General features: G+C 46.5%; 2 protein-coding genes and 1 pseudogene across 2 annotated transcripts; 2 read left to right on the forward strand and 1 right to left on the reverse strand.

Moving 5' to 3' along the window:
• Positions 1-369: 369 nt before the first annotated feature.
• LOC119271685 lies at positions 370-11,239 on the reverse strand (annotated as a pseudogene).
• A 1,847-nt stretch (positions 11,240-13,086) lies between these two features.
• Positions 13,087-14,748, forward strand: LOC119270915 (putative serine/threonine-protein kinase-like protein CCR3). The gene has a single exon (XM_037552927.1). The coding sequence runs from the start codon at positions 13,127-13,129 to the stop codon at positions 14,510-14,512; it is 1,386 nt and encodes a 461-aa protein (XP_037408824.1). The 5' UTR covers positions 13,087-13,126; the 3' UTR covers positions 14,513-14,748.
• Positions 14,749-20,396: 5,648 nt separating this feature from the next.
• LOC119270916 (probable receptor-like protein kinase At1g80640) lies at positions 20,397-22,180 on the forward strand. The gene has a single exon (XM_037552928.1). The coding sequence runs from the start codon at positions 20,432-20,434 to the stop codon at positions 22,166-22,168; it is 1,737 nt and encodes a 578-aa protein (XP_037408825.1). The 5' UTR covers positions 20,397-20,431; the 3' UTR covers positions 22,169-22,180.
• Positions 22,181-23,840: the final 1,660 nt, after the last annotated feature.

Below are 23,840 nucleotides of genomic sequence, written 5' to 3' on the forward strand. Positions count from 1 at the left end.
AAAAAGGTTTGAGTGGATGGAAAATTTCCTATGAAATATAGTGCAAATGAATCGTATAGAAAAATTCCTATGGTTTACAATCCTACGAATCAAACAACCAACATAGAAAAAATTCCTAAAAATTAAAATCCTTCAAAATTCCTGTGAGAATCCTTTGGTTCAAAGAAGCCCTTAGATGGTTCGTGGGAGGAGAAAAGGAATCGACTGTGTGACTTACTCCCTCCGTTCACAATGTAAACACATTTGAATGTATTTATTCACTCATTTCAGTCTATATGTGATCCATATTAAAATATCAAAAAACATCTTATAATTGTGAACAGAGGGAGTAGCATATTGGAAACACGCCGAGCACTGCAACGTGATAATATATGCATATATACAGATGCTAATTGACACAATTTCTTTCTGGAGCGGCATCACAACTTCTCGGTGGTCAACCAAAAAACAAAACTTTGGATACAGATGCTTTATTTGTCGTTTGACTAAGCATTACTCCCTATGTCCTATGGTTCCTATGGTATAAGAGAGTTTTTCACACCAGTGTAGTTAATTCTCACTGGTTCTTCGTCGAATGAGGCTCCAGCGTGCCATGGACATTGGCTCATGGCTGCGTATCACCACGAGCGCCTCCTCGAGGTTGGCCACGACCTTGGACATGTCCGGCCGGCCCATCCGTGACAGGCAGAGGCAGCGCTTCGCCGTGTCCGCCACGATCTCCAGCGCCTCCATCTGCGGCAGCGTCGGGTCCAGCGACGGCCGACGGTCCAGCACATTCTTCAGCGCTAACTTCCCGTTTCGTATGGAGTCCAGCTGCAGGGTGGCCGGATCCTCGCCCATCAGCGCCTCCAGCATCACCACCCCGAAGCTGTACACGTCGCTCTCCGTGCTCACGCGCTTTGTGCGTATGTACTCCGGGTCGACGTACCCGGGCGTGCCGATGACCTCCTCGACGAGCTGGCCGCCGTGCTCCTCGCCCGCCGCTTGATACACCGCCGCGCCGAAGCCAGACAGGCGCGGCATCCAGTTCATGTCTAGGAGGATGTTGGACGAGCTCACGTTGCGGTGGATGACCACTGGCTCCGCGCCGCAGTGCAAGTACTGGATGGCCCGGGACGCGCCCAGCAGCGCGGCGACGCGGGTCCTCCAGGGCGCCGTCGCTGCCGACGAGCTAGAGCCACCGCTGGCGCGCTGCAGGCGGTCTCTAAGCGTGCCGTTGCTCATATGCTCGTAGACGAACATGCGGTCGTCCTCCTCGCACCAGCCGCCGAGGCGCACGATGTGGTCGTGGCGGAGGCGGAGGCGGAAGGTGATCACGAGCTCCGGCACGAACGTGTCATGCGGCCTGTGCTTGTCCAGCACCTTAACGGCCACCTCCGGGCCGTCGTGGAGACGGCCCTTGTACACCGTCCCCGACCAACCTCGGCTGAGCTTGTCGGCAAAGTTGTTGGTCGCCGTTACAATCTCCGCCCACGAGAACATGCAGGGGTAATCGGGCACCACCGTCAGAGTCTGCAGGGAGGCAGAGCTGGAGCCCGGCGATGGCATGGTTGGCACCCATGTGTGTTGGGGACTGATTCGAGCGAGATGACTGGTGATGGCGGCATAGTTGACCATGGGGACGAAGCTGAGAAGGAAGTAGATACTGTCACTGACTTTCCTGAAGCTATCGGCATGGCGTCGGCCCCGAAGAACCGGTTGGCGGCGCTCCGGTCCTGGCAGGCGAGGACGAGCTCGTGGGCCTCGCCCAGCACCGTGCGCAGCTCCTTGAGTGGCCGCTCCACCATCGGGTCCGCCGGCGGCAGGCAAGGCAGCACGTCGCTGATGATGGACAGGCGTCGCACTCCCGCTTGTTCTGGCGCGCTGTCGCCACCGCCCGAATGATCTTGGAGACGAGGCCGGTCGCCTGCTCGATGAGCTGTGCCACCGCTCCCACATTCGCCACCGAGGCGGTATGCCCTAGCCCGACAGGAAACTATACATGATCACACAACAGCAAAAGTGTTAGTATAATAATCTTTTTTTTGCGGGAATGTTAGCATAATAATCAACAACGACAAAACAAAAAAATTGGTCAATAAAGTGTGAATAGTGTCTTGTATATAGCAATAAAAAACTTGTCAAGAAGTCAACACTTGGTTTTGGTTGATGAAAAATTACATACTGGTGTAAAAGGAAATCAAGTTTATTCCTAAAATACTTTTGAATTTTTTTACTTTTCTTGTAATTATTAATATTTTTTCCAATTCCTGTACCCAGGTTTTCTCGCGAAAATTACTGTATGAAAAGTCATTTTTAAGAACTCAGTCATTCCAGAACTTTGTGGGTCTACATCTCAGCTGTCTAAAATCTCATTCCACGATATTATTACTTACATCTTAGCTATGCCAAATGCATGGTTTTTCCTCAGTTGGTTTTTTTTCACTCGGTCTCACAAACTATCTCTTGGTGGGCGCGAGGTAGAAACTGATAATTCGGTTATTGAGGTATTAATTTCGGTCAATGAATAGAGGAAAATGAATTGACCTTCAAGATTTACAAACCAACAAATCGGCAACAAAGGATTCTGATGTGATTCTCGATTTAAACCAAATTTCACAAGGTCTAGTAAAATCAATCCTAAACCTCGACCTACCAAGTTTGCAACATCCTTTATTTTTTGCAGAAATCAGTGCATTGAAAAAGAAAGTTACCACTATTTGTTGAACACCGGAAGCTTAGGTGTTTTGCAGAAATCAGTGCATTGAAAAATGATGTGCTTGCAAAACTTTCGATCAAGGTGTTTTTTTTTTCAGTGCATTATTATGGAGTTGATGGCAATGTATTTCAACGAAATTTGATTGTATGAAACACGGATACTTAAAAGATCAAAACTAAAACTATACATACATATGATTTATTTTAGTACTCCCTCCATCACGGTTTAGAAGGCGCGCTTGGAAATTCTCTCGAATCTAGGTGATTATCTATTGGTTGTGAGATAGGCTAAAAAATAGCATTCACACTAGGCATGCATATAGAAATAGTATATCGGAATACTAATTAGCTACTAGAAATAAATGCAATGCGCCCTAAACCTTGTCTATAGTGGAAACGCACGTAAATTTAACTGTGCCTTCTAAACTGTGACAGAGGAAGTACAAGCGGAGTTAGCCTACCGCGTAGTTGCTAAGGTTTTTGGGGGAATATAATGCATTATACAGAGCTAGTCGCTTTCTTTCGATACTTTATTGTATCTTTCAGCAAAGTCGCTTTAGAGACTCAGTCTACCGTACCTCAACTTACAGTGGAAGAATGGTAATAATTGAACCTATGGCACTATAATCTAAATTTACATTGTAATGCAAATTATTGGAGAGCGGCGATTCTGCACCTGGGCATGAATAGTAGATTTCAATAAAATAAAAACAATTCAAAAGAATTTGCATTTTTTTAAGCATCCAAGATGATCATGTGCGAAGATGCGTGCAAATTTTCGTGATGTTTGGACATTTGAGGAGCCCGTGCTAAAAAACTCAAAATTTGGGTGTCAAGGAAACTTCAAAAAATAATATTGTTCGAAGCTGATTAATTTTTGTACGAGCTCCTCAAATGTCTAAAACCATGAAATGTTGCACGCTCCTGGCCCACATGAGCATCTTGGATGCCTGAAATTTTTAGATCTTTTTTTTAAAGTTAATACATATTTTAATTTACTGTTCATGGAGTGGGTGATGTTTTGAATTATAGAAATTATTGAGCTTATATACTACTCCCTCCGTTCCTAAATATAAGTCTTTGTAAAAATTTCACTATAGACCACATGCGGGTGTATATAGATGCATTTTAAGTGTAGATTCACTTTTTTTGCTCTGTATGTAGTCCATAGTGAAATCACTACAAAGACTTATATTTAGGAACGGAGGAAGTAGAAACAGACTTACTATAGTACTATTTTGAGGGTCACCTTGCGGCCGGGAAGGACTATGGTCAGGGACAACCGTTCTGCGTAAATCACAACCCTGTCACCATATATGTTACTCCCTCCGTTCTAAAATAAATAACCCAACTTTGTATTAAAGTTAGTATAAAATTGAGTCATCTATTTTGGAACGAAGGGAGTAGGTTTGACCTTTCGATTGCGCAATAAGGAAGCGCATGTGTGTCGTTGTGAATATATTTATCGAAACTACTGTGCGTACCAACTTAGGATGCGACATGATTGTACGATGATCAACATAGTGGTGTGCTGTAGTTTGGTCATTACAGTGGAGCAGTGGCAGAGGCGGGGCAAAATCCAAAAGGCTAGGGAGATTAGGAGAGAGTCTTAGAAGAAGCTTATCCTTGCAAAAAATTCTCTTGTAGAGGGGACGGGGAGGGGGGGCACCTTGGTCCCGCCGTCGCTCCGTGAGTGCACTCAAGTGCAGCGTGAATTATTAACGAACTTTTAGACTAGAATGTACGTGGAGGGAAGATATGTGCGGATCCTTCCCCCTCGCCCATTTACTTAATTTCAGATTCTGTAATTCGAAGGGTCGCACGCGCGTGCGAGTGATCCGTCGTGGAAATTCGGCGGCGATCGACGTGAGCAGAGCAGCAGGTCTTTCTCCCTCTCTTTCAATTTGACCAACCTAATACAAATCATATATTACAAAAAATATACCAATATAAACTTCAGATGTTCTATTTTAAAAAGGTATAATTTTTATGTTATATAGTTTATATTAAGGTGATAAAATTGGCAACACCTCTCTGGATGGGCAAAACATACCAACGGGATTTATAAAAAAGAAAAACAACGGCTCTCAACCATTATTGATGACCTCGACAAAATTGCAGAGACACGCATCTTATCTCAACAAGAGATTGAATTAAAAAATCAATCTAATGAGAAGATTGCCCGTCTTCTGCGAGAAGAGGAGATCAAATACTACCAGAGATCCAAAGCCGATTTCATTTTGATGGGTGATAGTAATACAAGATACTTCCAATTGGTCGCTAATGGGCGGCATAGGAAGAAATGTATTTATAGTCTCCAACAAGATGAGGGGCGGATCGAAGGTCAAGAAGAGCTCAAAAAGTATATCACCGACTACTACAAATCTCTGTTCGGACCGCCGGCTGAAGGGAATTTCATCCTTGATGAGACCCGAACAGATGACATTCCACAAGTCACGACAGAAGAAAACAATATTCTGACGGCACCATTCTCGGAAGAGGAGGTGAGAGCTGCAATGTTCCAAATGGAACATAACAAAGCTCCAGGCCCAAATGGTTTCCCCGCAGAATTCTATCAGAATTTCTGGGATATCATCAAGGCTGACCTTATGGAGTTGTTCAATTGTCTTCATGCCGACCGACGTGAGCTATTTAGGCTTAATTTTGGCGAGATTGTCTTGTTGCCAAAGATTAAGGAGGCTGAACGGATCCAGCAGTTTAGACCCATATGCCTCCTTAATGTCAGTTTCAAGATTTTCACCAAAGTGGCTATGAATCGGCTTAACTCGGTAGCGGACCATGTTGTCCGACCATCTCAAACGGCTTTCATGCAAGGAAGGAATATACTTGATGGTGTAGTAATCCTGCATGAAACCGTCCACGAGATGCATCGGAAAAACCTAAGTGGAGTAGTATTCAAAATTGACTTTGAAAAAGCCTATGACAAGGTCAAATGGTCTTTCCTCCAACAGGCCCTAAGGATGAAAGGTTTCTCTGAAAAATGGTGCCATTGGATCCAAAATTTTGTAACTGGAGGTAGCGTGGCCATCAAAGTCAATGATGATGTAGGTCATTACTTCCAGACAAAAAAAGGACTACGACAGGGTGACCCCATGTCCCCAATGTTATTTAACATTGTGGCTGACATGTTGGCAATTCTAATTGAGCGCGCCAAGCAGAACGGGCAAATTGCTGGGGTAGTGCCACACCTTGTGGATGGTGGCCTCTCTATTCTGCAATATGCTGATGACACAATACTTTTTATGGAACATGACCTGGACAAGGCTCGAAACATGAAACTCCTGTTGTCAGCGTTTGAGCAAATGTCAGGTCTTAAAATTAACTTCCATAAAAGCGAAGTGTTCTGCTTTGGAGAAGCCGTCGAGGTAGCGGCCGATTACGCAGACCTATTTGGTTGCGCACTTGGCCAATTCCCGATCAAATATCTGGGAATACCAATTCATTATCGACGTCTCACGATTGCGGAGTGGAAGCATGTAGAGGAGCGGCTAGAGAAACGGTTGAGGAGTTGGAAAGGCAAGTTGCTCTCAGTTGGAGGACGGCTGGTTTTGATAAACTCTGTCCTCACAAATATGATTCTCTATATGCTTTCTTTCTTCCAACTCCCAAAAGGGGTCTTGCAAAGATTGGACTATTTTAGGTCCAGATTGTTTTGGCAAGGAGATGGTGAAAAGAAAAAATACCGGCTGACCAAATGGAGCGTGGTTTGTAGGCCGAAAGACCAAGGTGGCCTTGGAATTCATGACCTGCAGGTCAAGAATAAGGCCCTACTTAGTAAATGGTTGTTCAAACTTCTTACTGAGGATGGTGTTTGGCAAACCATGCTGCGCAACAAGTATCTAGGCCAAAAGGCGGTGTCTCAGGCATATTGAAAACCTGGCGACTCACACTTTTGGGCTAGCCTAATGGCGGCAAAGAAACAACTCTTTCGCTTTGGGTCTTTCGCGATAAAGGACGGGTCGGAGATTCGTTTCTGGGAAGACATCTGGCTAGGCAATGCCAGTCTCCGAGAACAATATCCAGCCTTGTACAACATTGTTCGCGATAAGAGCAATACCATTGCGCAGGTGCTCAGCTCATCCCCGCCGAATATTTTGTTCAGGCGGGATTTGGTTGGCGCCCGACTTATGTCATGGCATAATCTCTTATCCCGTCTGGATCTGATTAACCTGACGCAAGGCCGTGATGTGTTTCGCTGGAACCTTACTACATCGGAGTCTTTCACGGTAGATTCTATGTATCGTGCGCTCACGCATTCTGAGGTACCGGAGAGCAATAACAAAAAATCTGAAAGACAAAGATTCCACTAAAAGTTAAAATATTCATGTGGTATCTTCGTAGAGGTGTTGTGCTAACCAAAGACAACCTTGCACGACGCAACTGGCCAGGAAGTAAGAAGTGTTGTTTTTGTACTCATAACGAGACAATCAAACACCTCTTTTTTCAATGCAAGTTTGCGCGTTCTACGTGGTCAGTCATCCAAATAGCGTCAAATTTGTATCCGCCCACAAGTGTTGCCAATATTTTTGGTCATTGGTTGGACGGTATTTCAAATAGGTTCAAAACGCTAATAAGGGTGGGAGCGTACGCCTTACTATGGTCGCTTTGGCTATGTAGAAACGATTTGGTTTTTAATGACAAAAATGCTTCTCCTTTGCAGGTTATTTTCCGTTGTACGCACTCACTTCGTATGTGGTCTATGCTACAACGTGCGGAGTACCAATCGCTATTCAAGGCGGTGTGTACGCGATTGGAGCAGGTGGCTATGGAGTTTTTTACCCAACATGGATGGCAGCATAATCTCCGCATCGGTCCACCAACCGTTTTGACATAGGCATAGTGTCGGTCTATAGGACTCTACTCTTGCCGAATTGTCATTTTTTTTTCTTGTCAGATTTTTGATGTTTGGCTATGTACATCCTAATTATGCAGAGGCCGGGTGATACTCTAAATGCTTTGTATCGCTTGATGCTACATTTTGAGATAATAAAAGCGCCCTTTATCGAAAAAAAAGGTATACGCGTAGGATTTGTGAACTGTGATGGAGGGAGTATATGGTGTGAATTTAATGGGTGATCGTCAAGGTGAGCGCTCATCACACGGCCGACCCTGGCCAGTCCCTCACCTTCCGGCCGGTGACAGCGAGCCCTCCTCACACGCATTGCTCCACGGTCCACGCTAGCTCTGGGCAAACGGAGCGGTTTCAACGGCTTGGCCCGTGGTCTGGGAACTTTCTTTCCCTCGAGAGGGATGGGACGGCACGCTGCACATCTTCTTTCTCCGCAAGTGCAGCCATGCCAACTGATTAGGTTTTCTTTTTTTAGGCGAATGCCAACTGATTAGTAGTATAGGAGTGATTAGTAGTATACTAGTAGTATACTCAGACATGGAGTATATGAGCTCGAGCTCATATGCACCATTTGCTACAGTAAAGTTGAAAAAATATTTCAACATTCAAAACAAATCTGAATTTATCAAATATTGATGTGTGTTTCACATGTGTGTCGATTTCATGATGAAATGACATTTGTGGAGGTCTCAGCAAAATCATGCTCCACAAAAACTATTTTTGGAAGCATTTTGGAGCATTATTCGAGTTTCTGGTAGTGTATACTAGCCATGCCCGCGCGGCGGCACGCCGCGCCCCGTTGATGAGTCATATGACGGAATGTGTTGCATGATAGTAATGCTGGGTTGCCATTTTATTTTCTTCTTTGACTAATTTGGAATTAAGACAAAAAATGGTATGTGTGCAATCTGGGGCTTACAACAATTTTGCTTCGCCCACACCGACCTATTTCTCATATTCAAGCTTGTAGAGGTTTTTTTTTTGAGGGTCGCTTGTAGAGGTTTTTATAGTGTACGTTTCTATGTAAAAATATAAAGCTACAAAATATTAAATGTGAGCTAATAGGTTTTACCATTGTATCAGGAATAACCAGATGGACTAAGGATCACGCTTTAGATCACTGATTACAATTCTACATCAGTAGCAGGTTTAGCAGGTCACTGATTACAATGCTACGTCAGTAGCAGGCTTAGCATGAACATCCAAGAAACTGAGAAAACGTTCACAATGGTACGTCAGTATCAGGTTTAGCATGGAGGTCCAAGAAACGGATAAAAGGTTCGCAGGATTAAAGCAGGCTTATTATAAGGTGCACCTGACATCTCATTTCGCTCTGAATCAGCTAAGCCTGCATATTCTAAAAAAGCTTCATCTGAATCAGAGAATCAGCTAAGCCTACATATTATAGAAGAGCTTCTGTATGAAGTACGATCTTGCGTTTGCGAACAGCCAACAGTGAAAAACAAACACCAAGAAGCAAATCAGTGTTGATCCACTGCCAAATCTGATGTCCTACAGTTGGCCTTAAGCCCTTAATGGTCAACATCTACTGTATCTCCTTAACTTACACTAATTTCTTCACCAGGGCACCAGCTTGTGGATTATATTCCAATGGATCTTTTTGATTCCTACTGTTATTAACGTGTCTCTACCTAGCTTATGCACTTGCATGTTCCCTTCTTGGAAGACACCATTACCTTAATTAAGAGCACTTCTTTTCTCTCAAACCAGAACCAAACTTGGCCATATAAGATCTGCAACATATAAGGGCTCAGCCGTGGCAACCACACCAAAGGTGCTTGACCATATAAATTTGCTATATGGAGACGCTCAGTAGTGGTGACCGCACGGAAGGCCTTGTATAGACTATAAGTAAGGTAAGTGACGTCCGGGGCTTGGTCTAGAAGATGAACTGCGAATGAATCACCACAAATTGCCACTGTTGATGCAGCTGCATCTATTGCTGCACCTCGAGCAGAAGCTGGGCATGAACCACCCTACACATTGAGGAGATGGAAATCTGATTTAGGTTATGATGGGCAAAAGTGTGGTTATCTTTGAACATGAGTTTACTATGGATGGCAGAATGGAAGATTATTCAGTACATGTGAACAAAGTGTCCAGGTCGAGCCAGATAAGTTTTAAATTCGTATATGAACAATTACAATCATAATGAAAGGAAAATAGTACCTCCTATTGCTGAAGTCCTTTATTCTCCATATCCAATTTTTCCTGTATGGATGAGTCTTCTCTTTCCATTTCTTCATCAACTACACCTGGAAAAGAAGGGTGCTTATTAGAGAAAGTGTCAAACACATGGTATTGTTTCAGTAACTTACTTAGCACTTTGAGTGCTCCTGCTTGACAACCTGAATCTAGATCGTCCATAAGCATGCCCTTATACAGTGAAAGTTGATCATGCAAATGATATCTGCAAACAACGTCACATGTTTGGCTCTCGAGCCTTGAGCAAGAGAAATCAAAACAGAAAACTGGGGAAAATTAACATATGGCCCATGACAATCAAGACCACAGCAATATGTATATTTGAAGTTCAAACAGATTACCTCTTTGGTACAATCTCCATCAACACTTGATCTGATGCATTATGTGCCTGATTTTCATCTGAAGTTTGCTCGCAGAAGGCAAGCAAAATCCCATAAACCCAACATGTTACCGATGGGGTTAAATATGCAAGTCCATGATACTGTAACTCATTTCAAAATAGAATGGCCAGGCTGAAGATTTACATAGGGAGAAGATGACAAGTCATGTACTGAATAAATTAAACTGCTCCAGATGGAAGGGCATTAGAAAGAGTAAAAGAGTAGAGAACTTCTGTAGTGTTACTTCAGCTTCCAAGTGCTGAATCTATAATAAGATCCACAATCCGCTCAGAAAAAAATCCACAAACCCAGCAGCTGCTGCAACGAATTTCTTTTATCATCAGTTATGGTATGCATCACGTTAAGATGTGATTCTGATTTCAAAGGGATGGTGCAGTTACAATTAGCTCCTCAATTTTCTAGTATCTCATAGCCTTGAAATTCACTAACATCCATTGCTCGTAGTCTCGTACTCATACTCGTATACATATGGCAGACTTGCAAACCGGCATCTGATTAAACAATCGACCAACCAGCAATACCCCATAATATGTTCCTCACTTTCTTAACATCATAAGAGTTAACTGAATTGTACAAAAGTGAACGGAGAGGCAAAGGATTCTCTTTTTTTTGTACAGAACGGAGGAGGGAAAGAGAGCTTGCCGAGGGCCAGACAGCGGCACCGGATAGCGGAGATTGGCAGGAGAGCCAGAGAGCGACAAAGGCAGCGCTCTCGGCTCAATCCCTCCATGGATGCCTGCTTCTCCTGGTTAGTCTCGTGGAGCCGTGGACATCGACGAAGAAGATTGGAGCCATCCCAACCTGGCAACCTCGTCCGCACCACACCCTTAGGTCGTAGGGGGAGACGGCACATGGCGAGCCAGGCCGGGGCGCTCGGACTGCCGTGGCCGGCGGAAGCCTCGGCCGTTGTACGCGGGGTGTGGGTGGCGCACGCAGGGTCGACCTTAGGCAGCGGCGGTGCGCCCCCGCCATCGATGTTGTAGATTTCCGAGGAGAGGTCGATGGCGCACAGGATGCAAGGGAGCAGCGGCGTGAATATGGCCATGCCGGCGGGGCCGATTGACGCCAGCGCTCTCGGGGTTGGGTGGAGCTGGCGGATGGCAAGGGGATCGGAGCGGCTGGAGGGGAGGATGCTCTGGGCGGCTAGGCGGAGGCAGCTCCCCCGGTGCGCCTCATGGTATCGGCACGGCGGAGCCGTCCCGACTCAGCTGCGGCCTCATGTGCATGGGCGAAACCGGGGCCTGCTTATATAGTGATCTGATGGACCGCTGGGGCGGTGGCAGAGCGGCGAGCGGCAAGCGGCGGTCGATCACTGGAGTCTTCGCGAGAGAAGGGGAGAAGTCTCGAGCCAAGCAGAAAGACGTGTGAGGACACAAATTCCAACGTGACAGCGACAACAAGAAGCAACGAAAACGATCGACGCAAAAGAAGCACGTAAGATGACCGACCACATCAGCCTTCCCCACATGCAGCGAAGAAATGCTAAATGAACCAAACGAAGCCACACGCTAGTTCAAAAAATTTCAAATGAAACACCGAATCCACAACTCATTTGTACACAGCTAGGTACCAAAATAACACCACATGTCATGTACACAATTCACCAGGGGTCATTTTCACACAAGTGGGTGAATCTTGGGGCAAAATCCTTGTCTGGAATAGATTCTTGGCTATGTGCATATTCATCGTGTATGAAATTGTGTAATGAATGTCAAATGTGTGCAAAATTGTGCAATGCATTTGATTTTTCTTTTTATGAATTTTTAAATGTGTATGAAATGTATATGATAGATTATGTGATATGCTTCATTACTGCTCGGGCTATCGAGATGTAGTGCATGATGGGTTGTACTGCTAGCGGTGTGTCTTTTGTAAGCTCTGCTTGTAGATGCAACCCTAACCGCCAAAAACATTATAGAAGCCACCACTAGTGGGTCGATTCGGAAGGCCCCTCGGTAATATCCTCGCTGCTGACATGCCCCATCACTCGACCCATTTGTGGTGACCTATGTATCTAGGACACACTGCTCACAAACCGGCTATTCCTCAGTACTGAGTGGTGCTACAATGATGAGGCCTCACTATGGATGGGTTGTTCAAATCTGGGTTTAACCACCCTAAACTGCTCGAGGGACCGACTGACATTGGCGATTACACACATCAATAAGATAAGGGATGAACTTACATGCCCGATAAGTTTAGAGATACAAATGTATACTTACCCTTTCTTTATAAGCTAGAATAATTCAGTTTTTTAACCTTGAACACCAGCCATTCCAATAACAATTGTGCATGTCAAGATTATTAGCGACCATGCTGGTTACACCAGCAAGCAGACTCATGAGCCTTACACACAATATGGCTGCGCTGAACACTGCTAGGACCGATATTATTCATGAAAACATGCATGTGCTAGTTTATTGCACAATCGAATGGAGGTACTCAACACGGTCACACGGTCGTGGTTTACGCAGAGCGTGTGTGCGTGAGCTAGGCCAGGGGACGGCGCGTGCCATCTTTGTCAGCAGAGGTGAGCCCTGCCCAAAAGATGAGGGGTCACAACATAGAATACTAAAATATAAATTTTGTTTCTCGTATAAGCTCAATAATTTGCATTCCAGTGCAAGTTCGGATTCTAGTCCCATAGGTTCAATATAGTATGCCTTATTCCACTGTCTGCTTGCATTCTATAGTGCCATAGGTTCAATAATTTGCATTATTATTCTAGTGTAAGTTGCGAGTTGGGACAGACTTAGTCTCTGAAGCGAGTAGCTCCATATGACAGACAAATTAAAGATTCCCCATAGAAAACCTAGCAACTACCTCCACTTGTACACAACGACTACTTCCTCTGGTTGCTGATCAGCAACTGATAATAGGGGAACACTTTGGTAGCACTCGTAATAGATTGCCATTGAGCTGAGCCACCATCATGGCGACGCTTGCGGTTGTGGGGCATGCGGCGGCGGTGACGCAGCTCGTCGGCAACGCGTTCGGGCTCATCTGCAAGATCATGCGGGCGGTGGAGACGGCGCGCCAGAACAAGCTGGAGTGCGACCTCATCGCGCGCCGCGTGCCCACCATCAACGGGGTGTTGTCTAGCCTGCCGCAAGAGCCGGAGGTGGTGGGGCCGCTCAAGGAGCTCAACAGCACGCTGCAGGAGGCGCACGACATGGTCGTCGCCTGCCGGGATCGGAGCTCCGCCAACCTGTTCTTCATGTCCCGCCGCCATGCCGAGTGCTTCACTCAAATCAATCTTAGGATTATGTCCGACATCAGCGTCCTCAACGTCTGCCTGCTCAACATCATCGCCCGGCGGCAGACGACGATGATGGCCACGGTGCCATCGTCGGAGTCCTGCTCTGTTTACCTGCAGCAGACTCACATGGTGTTGGTACCCGATTGCCCCAGGATGTTCACGCTAGCGGAAATAGAAGCGGCGACCAACAACTTCGCCGTCGAGCTCGGCGGAGGCTGCTCGGGGAAGGTGTACAAGGGCCGCCTCCACGACGGCCCGGAGGTGGCCGTGAAGGTGCTGGACAAGCACGGGCGACAGGACGTACAGCACGCGTTCGTGACGGAGCTCGAGATCCTCTTCCCCCTCCGCCATGATCACATCGTGCGACTCGTCGGCTGGTATACAGAGGAGAAGGACCCCATGTTTGTCTACGAGCATGAGCATATGAGCAATGGCACGCTCAGAGACCACCTGGTGCACGTGGGCCTGCGCACGCGCATGCGCGTGCGCCTGAGCGGCGGCTTTAGCTCGACGCCGGCGAGGGTGTGCTGGAGGACCCGTGTGGAGGTGCTGCTGGGCGTGTCCCGGGCCGTCGAGCACTTGCACTGCAGCGGCATCATCCACCTCGACGTGAGCTCCTCCAACATCCTCCTCGACACCACCTGGACGCCGCGCCTGTCCGGCTTCGGGGCGGCGGTCCTGCAAGTGCCGGCAGTGGCGGGCGGCCAGGTGGTCGAGGAGGTCGTCGGGGCGCCCGGGTACCTCGACCCGGAGTACCTCGAAACGGGGCGCGTGAGCCCGGCAAGCGACGTGTACAGCTTCGGGGTGGTGATGCTAGAGGCGCTGACGGGCCAGGATCCGGCCACCCTCCAGGTGGACTCCTCGCTCATGACCATACGGGACGGGAAGCTGCAGGATGTGCTGGACCGCCGCCCGGCGACGCTGCCGCAGTTCGAGGCGTTGGAGCTCGTGGCGCACACAACGGAACGCTGCCTGTACCCGCTGGGAAAGGGCCGGCCGTCCATGCCGGACGTCGTGGCCAGCCTTGAGAAGGCGCTCAGGATGATTCTCATTAGCTAGAGCGATGGCGACGACGACGACTCACCAATATGTGGTCAACTCAATTATTGTCAATGTAGCTAAGTTTTTTTGGTTTCTGTTTAATTACACCTTTTCGTAAATGTAATGATGTGAGGACTAGGATGTGCCTAAGTTTGTGGGCTTTATTAAGTTAAAGCCGGACGCTTCTAGCGTCTCCGTTCTAAAAAAAATGTAATTATGCTGGTGTATTTACATTTCGTTTTTGCGACTTCTTACACAATTATAATTTAATTACACTCGTTTCGCTAAAATGAATGGATTGTGATTTCGTGTTTTAATGCTACTCTTCTTGCATAGACGTCCCTCAATGCAAAGGTGCTTAGATGAGGTGCTAAGTATATTAAATGACTTAGCGACTCAAGTCCCCAATGCAAAGGTGCTAACCTTTTGGGTGCTAAGCTTCATGTATTTCATAGGAAATTTTCCATCCACTCAAACCTTTTTAAAAGAATCCTACGTTTCTCCTATGCACAATCAAACACTCACACAATCCTGCAGGATTCAAGATGACATGCCACTCTAATCCCACGTTTTTCCTATTCCTGCGTTTTAGAAATCCTATGAATCAAAGAGGCCCTAAAACCTTGAGAGGTAGATTCCGTGGAGGCGGAGGAGCAACATAGTTGTTGTGGATTGGGATGACATAGAGGTCAGGCCGAAAAGAACTGGACTTTTAAAGACCTTGTTTGTATCTTTTATACTTAATTAAAGTGTACTGGTCTACGAACACTAAGTACATGCGGTGTTCCCCTATTACTAGCTAATAATCAGAACCAGAAGAAGTAGTCGTAGTACAAGTGGAGCTAGTTGCTAGGTTTTCTATATATGGAGAATCTTAATTTGTTATACGGAGATACTCGCTCAGAGACCAAGTTGCTGGTCGCTAGTGCAATCTCCGCCCACGTGAACGTCCTGGGAGTAGTAGTGGTAGAAGGAAGAAGATTGGAGGTAGCCTCTCGAGGTGTTTGTGGAAATGGTAGCGCGAGAGCGCGTAGCGACGCCGAAGGCCGTGGCCACTGGCTAGTGGGCACTCCCCGTCATTGTCTTGGTCCGTCGCGCGCTCCCTCTCTGCACCGCACCGTGTTGGCGACGACCCGATGAATTGTCAAAGTCAAGCGTGTCCGACAATCCATGCATCCCCCTCGATCCACCCACATGCACCACCTTGCAACCCCTTCTCTCGGCATTAAACACTAATTAACCACAACCACAGAGCGGTTTCAACGGTTTGGCCCGCGGTTTGGCCCACGACCTTGCAACCCAAACCATAAAAGGAGATGGTTGTCTATTTTTGCCGGGCTCAGAATTTTAGGAGATATCGAAGCGAAATACCGCAGGAACACAAAATAATTTGAAAGACACTGACATAGTATTTTGGCGGGACGCTTCGGGACATATCAACAGGAAATTTTAGCCGGACATTTTCATTTCATGCATAACTTTTTATTCCAAAAAGGTGATAGAGCACTACCACATAAGTTACACAAAATATTACTAGCGAGCATGTCAGATGATTAAAGCATGTATATGGAAATAATATAGTTCACACCAAGTTTTAAGTTCTTTGGTGTTTACTATAAATGTTACTATTAGTTTAATATGAAATACATAGTATCCACATGTTGTCCGCTTATTACTGAACCCGCTATAACTAATGCTTTAGAAGTTTATATAAATATGCTTACCTAATCATATACTAAAAACTACCATTAAAGTATTTATTTGATCATACGCTTAAGATATCTCGACCATGATATTTAAGACTATAAACAATAGACGAACACGCACGCACACATCAAAATTTTCTCCATATAGTTTAGCAATTTGTCAAAAATATCTCAAAGACGATTCTTTGTTACAAAATACAGTTTAAAGCTATCACAATGCAAGTGTGTTTAATGATACACATAAAAATCCCTGCAAAAAACAATTGCTTAAAAATAGGAATAACTAATATTAAGGAACAAGTTTGCATCATTAAATATGAAAATAATGAACTATAGCGATCAATATTGTTGCATGATAAAACTAAGTTATCCAAAATTATAAAAAATTAGTATAATTATTTTACAGTAACCAATCTCAAAATTAAATTCAACTACATAAAATAATAAACTTAAATTAATATATACCTAGTACAAATTCCCTTCATATTAATGGGTGAATATCTGGTGAGCCCTCAGCCCTCTCGGGGGAAGTTGATGCTATTTTGGTTTGATTTGGTTGGAAACACGCGCACGTAGAGGTGTAGGGTATCGAGTAGATCGATCAATCCTCAAACAGGCTAAGCTAGCTAGCCGGTTTATTCTATGCTATGCGATCAGAGAAAGAGATGAAGTGGCACGTAGTGGAGAGGGAACAAGTTGGTTACCTTATTAAGAGGAGCCGATCGACTCCACGTCGCTCTCGCTGGTGCCCTGGCCAGCTTCGCCGTTCCTGCCCTCGCCGAAGCCCTGGCTGGCCTCGCCCTCTCCACCGGACTCAATGCTGGTGGTGAACGTCGCCTCTGCGCTGACATCTAGCTGGTGGGCTGCCCCTTCCACCTCCACTTCCGTGCCACCACCCCCCTCCTTCTCATCATTCTTGTCCTCCTCATTCCTCTCCTTCTCGTCCTCTTCACCCCCCTCCTCGTCCTCCTAATCTCCCTCCTCCTAATTGTGCTCGTGTGTCTTCTCATCCTCATCCTCCTCATGCTCCTCTTCCTCCTCACGCTCTTATCCCGCCAATTATTGTAGTTTTTCTTCTTTTTTCATCCATTTGAACGCTCTCCTCTGAGCTTCCTATCTATCACCAGTCTCCTCGTCCTCCCGGAGGTCTTCGCTTGACGATCCATCATCATCAGTGCAAGATCTCTTGCGAGCGTCAGAGAGCTCATCTTTCTCCGACGAGTCATTCGACGGCCTAGTCGAAGTATACATTGTGTGCTCGTTGGAAACACTAGTAGAAAAAGGGCATGTTGTCCCGGTTCGTAAGGGCCTTTAGTCCCGGTTCCTAAACCGGGACTAAAGGGTCGGTACTAATGCCCTGACCCTTTAGTCCCGGTTCAAACCAGAACCGGGACTAAAGGCCCTCCACGTGGCCGGTCCACCTTTAGTTCCGGTTGGTAATACCAACCGGTACTAAAGGAAATTTTCTAAAAAAAAATTTAAATTTTTTTTGAAATTTTTTTATTTTCAAATTTCTGAATTATTTTAACCTCTAATCTCTAATCACCCCTCATCACTGCTCAATTTAATCTCTAATCACCTTTCATCATTCCAAATCATCTAACTTCCCGGACGGTCACCCATCCTCCCACTCCCCCAGCCAACCGGTACTAAAGGAAATTTTCTGATTTTATTTTGAAATTTTTTTTGAATTTTTTTTGAATTTTTCTTATTTCTAAATTTCTCAATTATTTTAACCTCTAATCTCTAATCACCCCTCATCACTGCTCAATTTAATCTCTAATCACCCCTCATCATTTCAAATCATCTAACTTCCCGAACGGTCACCCATCCTCCCACTCCCCCAGCCTGAGCATGCTTAACTTCCGGGTTCTATTCTCCCTCGTTTCCAAGTCTGCACTCGTTGTTTTCCTGACAATAGTAAGATGTCAATCCTATTAACCCTCAGGAGTTTAGCTTGAGCATGAAGTCACACATTTCACTGTTTGAGTTTGAAACTATTGTTCTAAAAAACAATAATTTTTTAGTAACACTAATATTTCTTGAATAAGTAGTTTGACCATTGTTTGACCATAGTTTGACCAGATTTGACCAAAATTCAAAAAAACTGAAATAATTATTTAATAACACTAATATTCTTGAATAATTATTTAGTAACACTAATACTTCTTGAATAAGTATAGCTACAAAGGACACTAGTACATGCCTACAGTAGCTACAGGACAACTCGACGATATGACCACGTGACACGGCAAGCAATCCAAACTATTTATGAAATCGACGATATGGCAGTAGCCTACTGGTGAACCGCCATGGGGTCATCGGCCTAGCCCACCTGGTCGTGAGACGATGAGGTAAGTGGCCCCAAATTGAGGATACCATCAGTGGGGCCACCGCCGGCATTGTGGGCGTGAAGGTATGTGCATGTATAAGTACCAACTACTTATTATATCTAGTTACATAACTATCTTGTAATTAGTTAGGTTATAATCACAAGCATTTCTGTATCAATTTCATCATCCATATATATCGTCTTCCATTCACATAGTAACAATTTTTTTATTTACTACAAAGTACCTTGTGTTTTTTACTTTCTCTCTCTTTCCTATTCTTTCATCATAATCTATCCACATGTTCATAATATATCCGTATGACAAAAAAATCATAATTATGCACGTCGATCCATATTATTCACATAATCTATCGTATATCCATACCAAATTTCCATATATACTATGTTGGTTATTGATCTAATTGCATCCACATGCATAATCATATCAATAAAAAGAATATCATAATATTCATCGATCCGATTTTGCATCCATGCACATATAAACAAACAATCATAATCTATATATTATCATCGATCCAAACCCTATTAATTATACCTTATATATAGATCCATAAATAATAATTATTAACATATATAGGTAACTATTTGGATCCACATGCATATTATTCATAACAAATACAGAAAAAGGAAAATACTAGTTGAGGTTGATCAAACTCACCTCGGTGGGATGTGGGAGATCGGCCGGCGCCTAGTTGGGCCGCCGTCGGGGACTCGGGGTTGGTGGCGACGGTCAGTGTGTTAAGGTGTTCGAGCCCACGAGACGATGGAGGCTGCGGTGGCAGCCGGTGGGATGGAGGAGAGCTAGCAGCGCTGCAAATCTCGGCAAAGATAAGCAAGGGGCCTCACATTGTTTTATTTGCCGAGCACCACCATTTTATTCTCAGCAAAGACTTTGTTGAGTACCCGATAAATGATACTCGGCAATCCCGATTTACCGGGCAGGCGTATGCTGAGCAGCCATCACCTAGTCTTACACTCGGCAAACTGGTTGTCTCGTACATTTTGACCTTCATCGAGTTCCTTAAGGTACTCGGCATAGAGTGTAGTCTCACGGTTGACCAATTTTTTACATTTATAGTGGTAGTTATTATATGTGGGCAGCAGTTATATTAAGGAAAGCAGCGGTGCTATACACACGACACGATCCAGACGATTCATGCACGATACTCAAATCCAGCCGGACATGCGCAGGATTCAGAAGGGCACTGGCCGCTGGATTAGCACGTCGTGCAAAGATCGTGCAGCAGTATCGTGTGGGTAGTAGTTTCGTAAGGAAAGAGCCGTGAGGAGAGTGCGTAGTTAGTCAACCAGCTACTCTGCCGGCTAGTACGGGATTCAACTGCATATAATACGTGGAATATAATCACGATGGCAATGTGACATGTTTTACGTAAGCTTCCAACTAATGTAAACGTTGATATCGGGGAGAAGGAAGTTGAAAACCGGCGGCCAAGCCGTTGATATCGCTCCGTTTGCGTGGAGCATGGAGCAAAGGGTAGGTGGCGGAGGGAGACGCGATGAGGGGGCCTGACGATGAGCCCTGAACTTGGCGACCACTCAACGGTGCAGATCGTGAGTAGCGAGGAATACCGGCCGTGTGCTCACCGCCTTCCGCGTCGATGCCCGCGGCGTGTGGAATTTCCACGACGCCTCACTCGCACGCGGGCGACCATTTCAAATCCGTAATCGAATGGACGAGCGAGGGGGCAGTATCCCTACATAGGAGTATTTCTCTAGTCCAAGTTCGTTAGTATACGCGTGCTATATGAGTATACACTGCGAACTCCTACTACTACTACTAATCATTGGCACTCCACTCCGTCTACCTTCTCTACTTCTACTTCTACTTCTTCGACACTGGCGTACGTCCAGAGCTTCATGGAGTTCCCTGCTGCGCTCAAGTGCGCCGCCGTCGCAACCGAGCTCGTCGGAACTGCGTTCGGGCTCATAACCAACATCAATCAGGCGCTTGAGAAGGCACGCCAAAACAAGGCGGAGTACCAACACCTCAAGCAGCGCCTGCCGACGATCGGCTACGTGCTGCATCGCCTGCCGCCGGACCCGGAGTTGGAGCCGCTGCTTGCCCCGCTGATCAACATGCTGCAAGAGGCGTACGACGTGCTGGTCAGTTGCCAGAAGCGGAGCTCCACCAACCAGCTCATCCGGGCTAGCATCCATGCCGACAGGTTAAGGTTAGTCAACGACAGGATCGACTCCCACCTCCTCCTCTTCCCCGTCATCTGCTATGCCGCCATCGCCCGCCGCCTCGACGACAAACCGAGCTGCTCCTGTGCTGGCTCCCAGCACAAGCTGCAGGACGTGTGTAAGATCCTCGAAATCGTCCCTATCAACCACACCAGCGAGGTGCGGGGCTGCTCCTCTGCTGGCTGCCTGCAGGATGTAGATGACGCGTTTGTGGCGGAGCGCGAAGGCAACCACACCAGCAAGGTCCCCGGCTGCTCCTCTGCTGGCTCCATGCAAAACTGGGAGGACGTGTTGGTGGCGGAGCTCAAACCCATCCATACCAGCGAGGTGCCCATGCCGGGCAGCTCCTCTACTGGCTCCATGCCCAAGTGGGAGGAAGCGTTGGTAGCAGAGGGCAAACCCAACAACACCGGCGAGGTCCCAGGCTGCTCCTATTCTGGCTCCATGCAAAACTGGGAGGACGTATTGATGGCGAAGCTCAAACCCAGCCATACCGGCGAGGTGCCCGTGCCTGGCAGCTCCTCTGCTGGCTCCATGCCCAAATGGGAGGAAGCATTGCTGGCGGAAGGCAAACCCAACAACACCAGCGAGGTCCCGGGCTACTCCTCTGCTGGCTCCATGCAAAACTGGGAGGACCTGTTGGTGGCGGGGCTCAAACCCAACAACATGAGCGAGGTGCCGGGCAGCTTTTCTGCTGACTCCATGCAAAACTGGGAGGACCCGTTGTTTGCGGAGCGCCACACCGGCGAGGTCCCGGAAGTCGGCATGATCGTCTACGAGCAGGGCCATATGAACAACACTCTCAAAGACCACCTGGTACACGGTGTCTGGTCGCCGGTCACGGAGTCCTGGAGGACCCGCCTGGAGGTGCTTCTGGGTGCATCCCGGGGCGTAGAGCACATGCACCGCTGTGCGATCATCCACGGCAACGTGAGCTCGTCCAACATCCTCCTGGATGCCAACTGGAAGCCGCGCCTGTCCGGCTTCCTCGGCGTACATGTCTTGCAAGCGGGCCAGCTTGTCGTGGAGGTTGTCGACCTGGAGTACCGCCGCACGGGACTCATGAGCCCGACCTGTGACGTGTACAGCTTCGGCATTGTCATTCTGGAGGCGTTGACAGGGCGGCTGCCAGTCAGCGGCAGCTGGGGGAAGGGGGAGGACGTCGTGACCCTGGCGGATTCAACGCTCTCATTCATTCAAGGCGGTAATCTGCGGGCTGTGTTGGACGGCCGCCCGGTGTTGCAACCCATGATACATTTGGATGCGCTGAATCTCATGGCGCACACAGCGATGCTCTGCCTGTCACGAAACGAGAAGGACCGGCCGCCAATTTCAAGCGTCACGGTAAACCTCGAGGGGGCGCTCAGGATCATGCGCAACAATGGGCCTATGAATGTATTGCGAGTTTGAGCAGATCCAATGACGTCCATAAAGGACTGTTTCTTTGTGTGTGTGTGTGCGCGCGCGCGCGCATAAAACGACCACTAAAGTATTTGTTCAGTGTTCCATAATCTTTGTCGGTAAGTGTTGAGTATCATGATTAGTTAGGAAACATATGCTCACGGTGCTTAAGCAATACAACAACAATTTCATTAATCCCTTGATACTCACAAACTGGTCTCCACCAGTTTGTGGACGGATGCTTGAGCGAATTTGTAGGTCAATAGTGAAGATGCCCTAAGTTTGGATTAATTGACATAGGTAAATAATTTGCATTATTCCAACGTAAGTTGGGACAGACTGAGTCTCGAAAGCGACTTTGCTGAAAGATACAATAATGCTTGAAAGCGACTAGCTCCAATAATGAATTATATTCCCCCAAAAAAACATAGCAACTACGCAGCAGGCTACCTCCACTTGTACTAAAATAAAACATATGTATTTTTAGTTTTAGTTTGGATGTTTTAATTATTCATATTCCTTACAATTAAATTTTATTGAAATATATTGCATTCAATTCCATGATAATACACTTAAAAACACATCTTGATTGAAAGTTTTCTAAGCACATCCTCTTCTAAACAACTAAGCTCCCTGGGGCTGAAAGCGCTCACGGTCGATTGAGGTCACTGGATTCCGATTTGGTGCTCAATCTTGACCAGGTCGGTCGCTAGATGGGCCTTGTTGGTAAGTTGCTAGGTCGTGTGGACTTACGCCGTCGATGGTGGAGGGATGATATTTCCTGGTCGAATAGTTTATTTGTTGGACTTGGATGTGGAGCTCTCACGACCACGCTACTCACTAAAAAAACACTTCCGTGATAATACATGTTTGTCATAGTAGGTCACCTTTTCTGTCATGTATGTACATTCATGACGATTTTATGACAGAATTGAGATAGTCATACATGTGCTGTCGTAGAAGTGTTCCATGACAATTCTAAAATTATCATCACGGAAGTGTCCACTTCCATGACGATAAACCGTGTGTCATGGAAATGCTTTCGTTAAGGGTAACCGACATGTGGCATCGATAATAAGGGGTCGCCGTTAAGCTACCGGGTTCCGTTATGGATCCGATAACCCGTTAACAGCCAAGACCAATGGGGATTTTCCACATGTAAAATTCTCATTCGCCGGAGGATCCACGTGTCGGCTCAGCGTTGGGACAGGTGTCATCCACTTATTATACTGGAGGCGCCTATGATACGTCGACACGTGGCAAGGTCCCACAGTGACCCATTTAGGTGAAAGAGGCTGGCCCAGTCAAAATTAGCAGGCTGGCCCATATAGGCCTACTTCCGTCTGGTCCATTTAGGTCCACGGCCCATACGAGATGTGCCAATATGGGCCGTCAACGACCCATTAACTATTTGACACCATTGCAACCAATCGTCAGTTCGACCCCGTTAGCAGCCCGCTGTATATTTAGCTGTGCTGGACAGCCGCCCGGTGTTGCAGCCCATGCTACATTTGGATGCGCTGAAGCTCGTGGCGCACACGGCGATGCTCTGCCTGTGGCCGAACAGGAATGACCGGCCGCCAATTTCAAACGTCACGGCCAACTTCAAGGGGGCGCTCAGGATCATGCTCAGCAATGGGCCTATGAAAGTCTTGCGGGTTTGCGCATATGCAATGACGTC

Source organism: Triticum dicoccoides, chromosome 3A (genome assembly GCF_002162155.2).
Source record: "Triticum dicoccoides isolate Atlit2015 ecotype Zavitan chromosome 3A, WEW_v2.0, whole genome shotgun sequence".
Lineage (NCBI taxonomy): Eukaryota > Viridiplantae > Streptophyta > Magnoliopsida > Poales > Poaceae > Triticum > Triticum dicoccoides.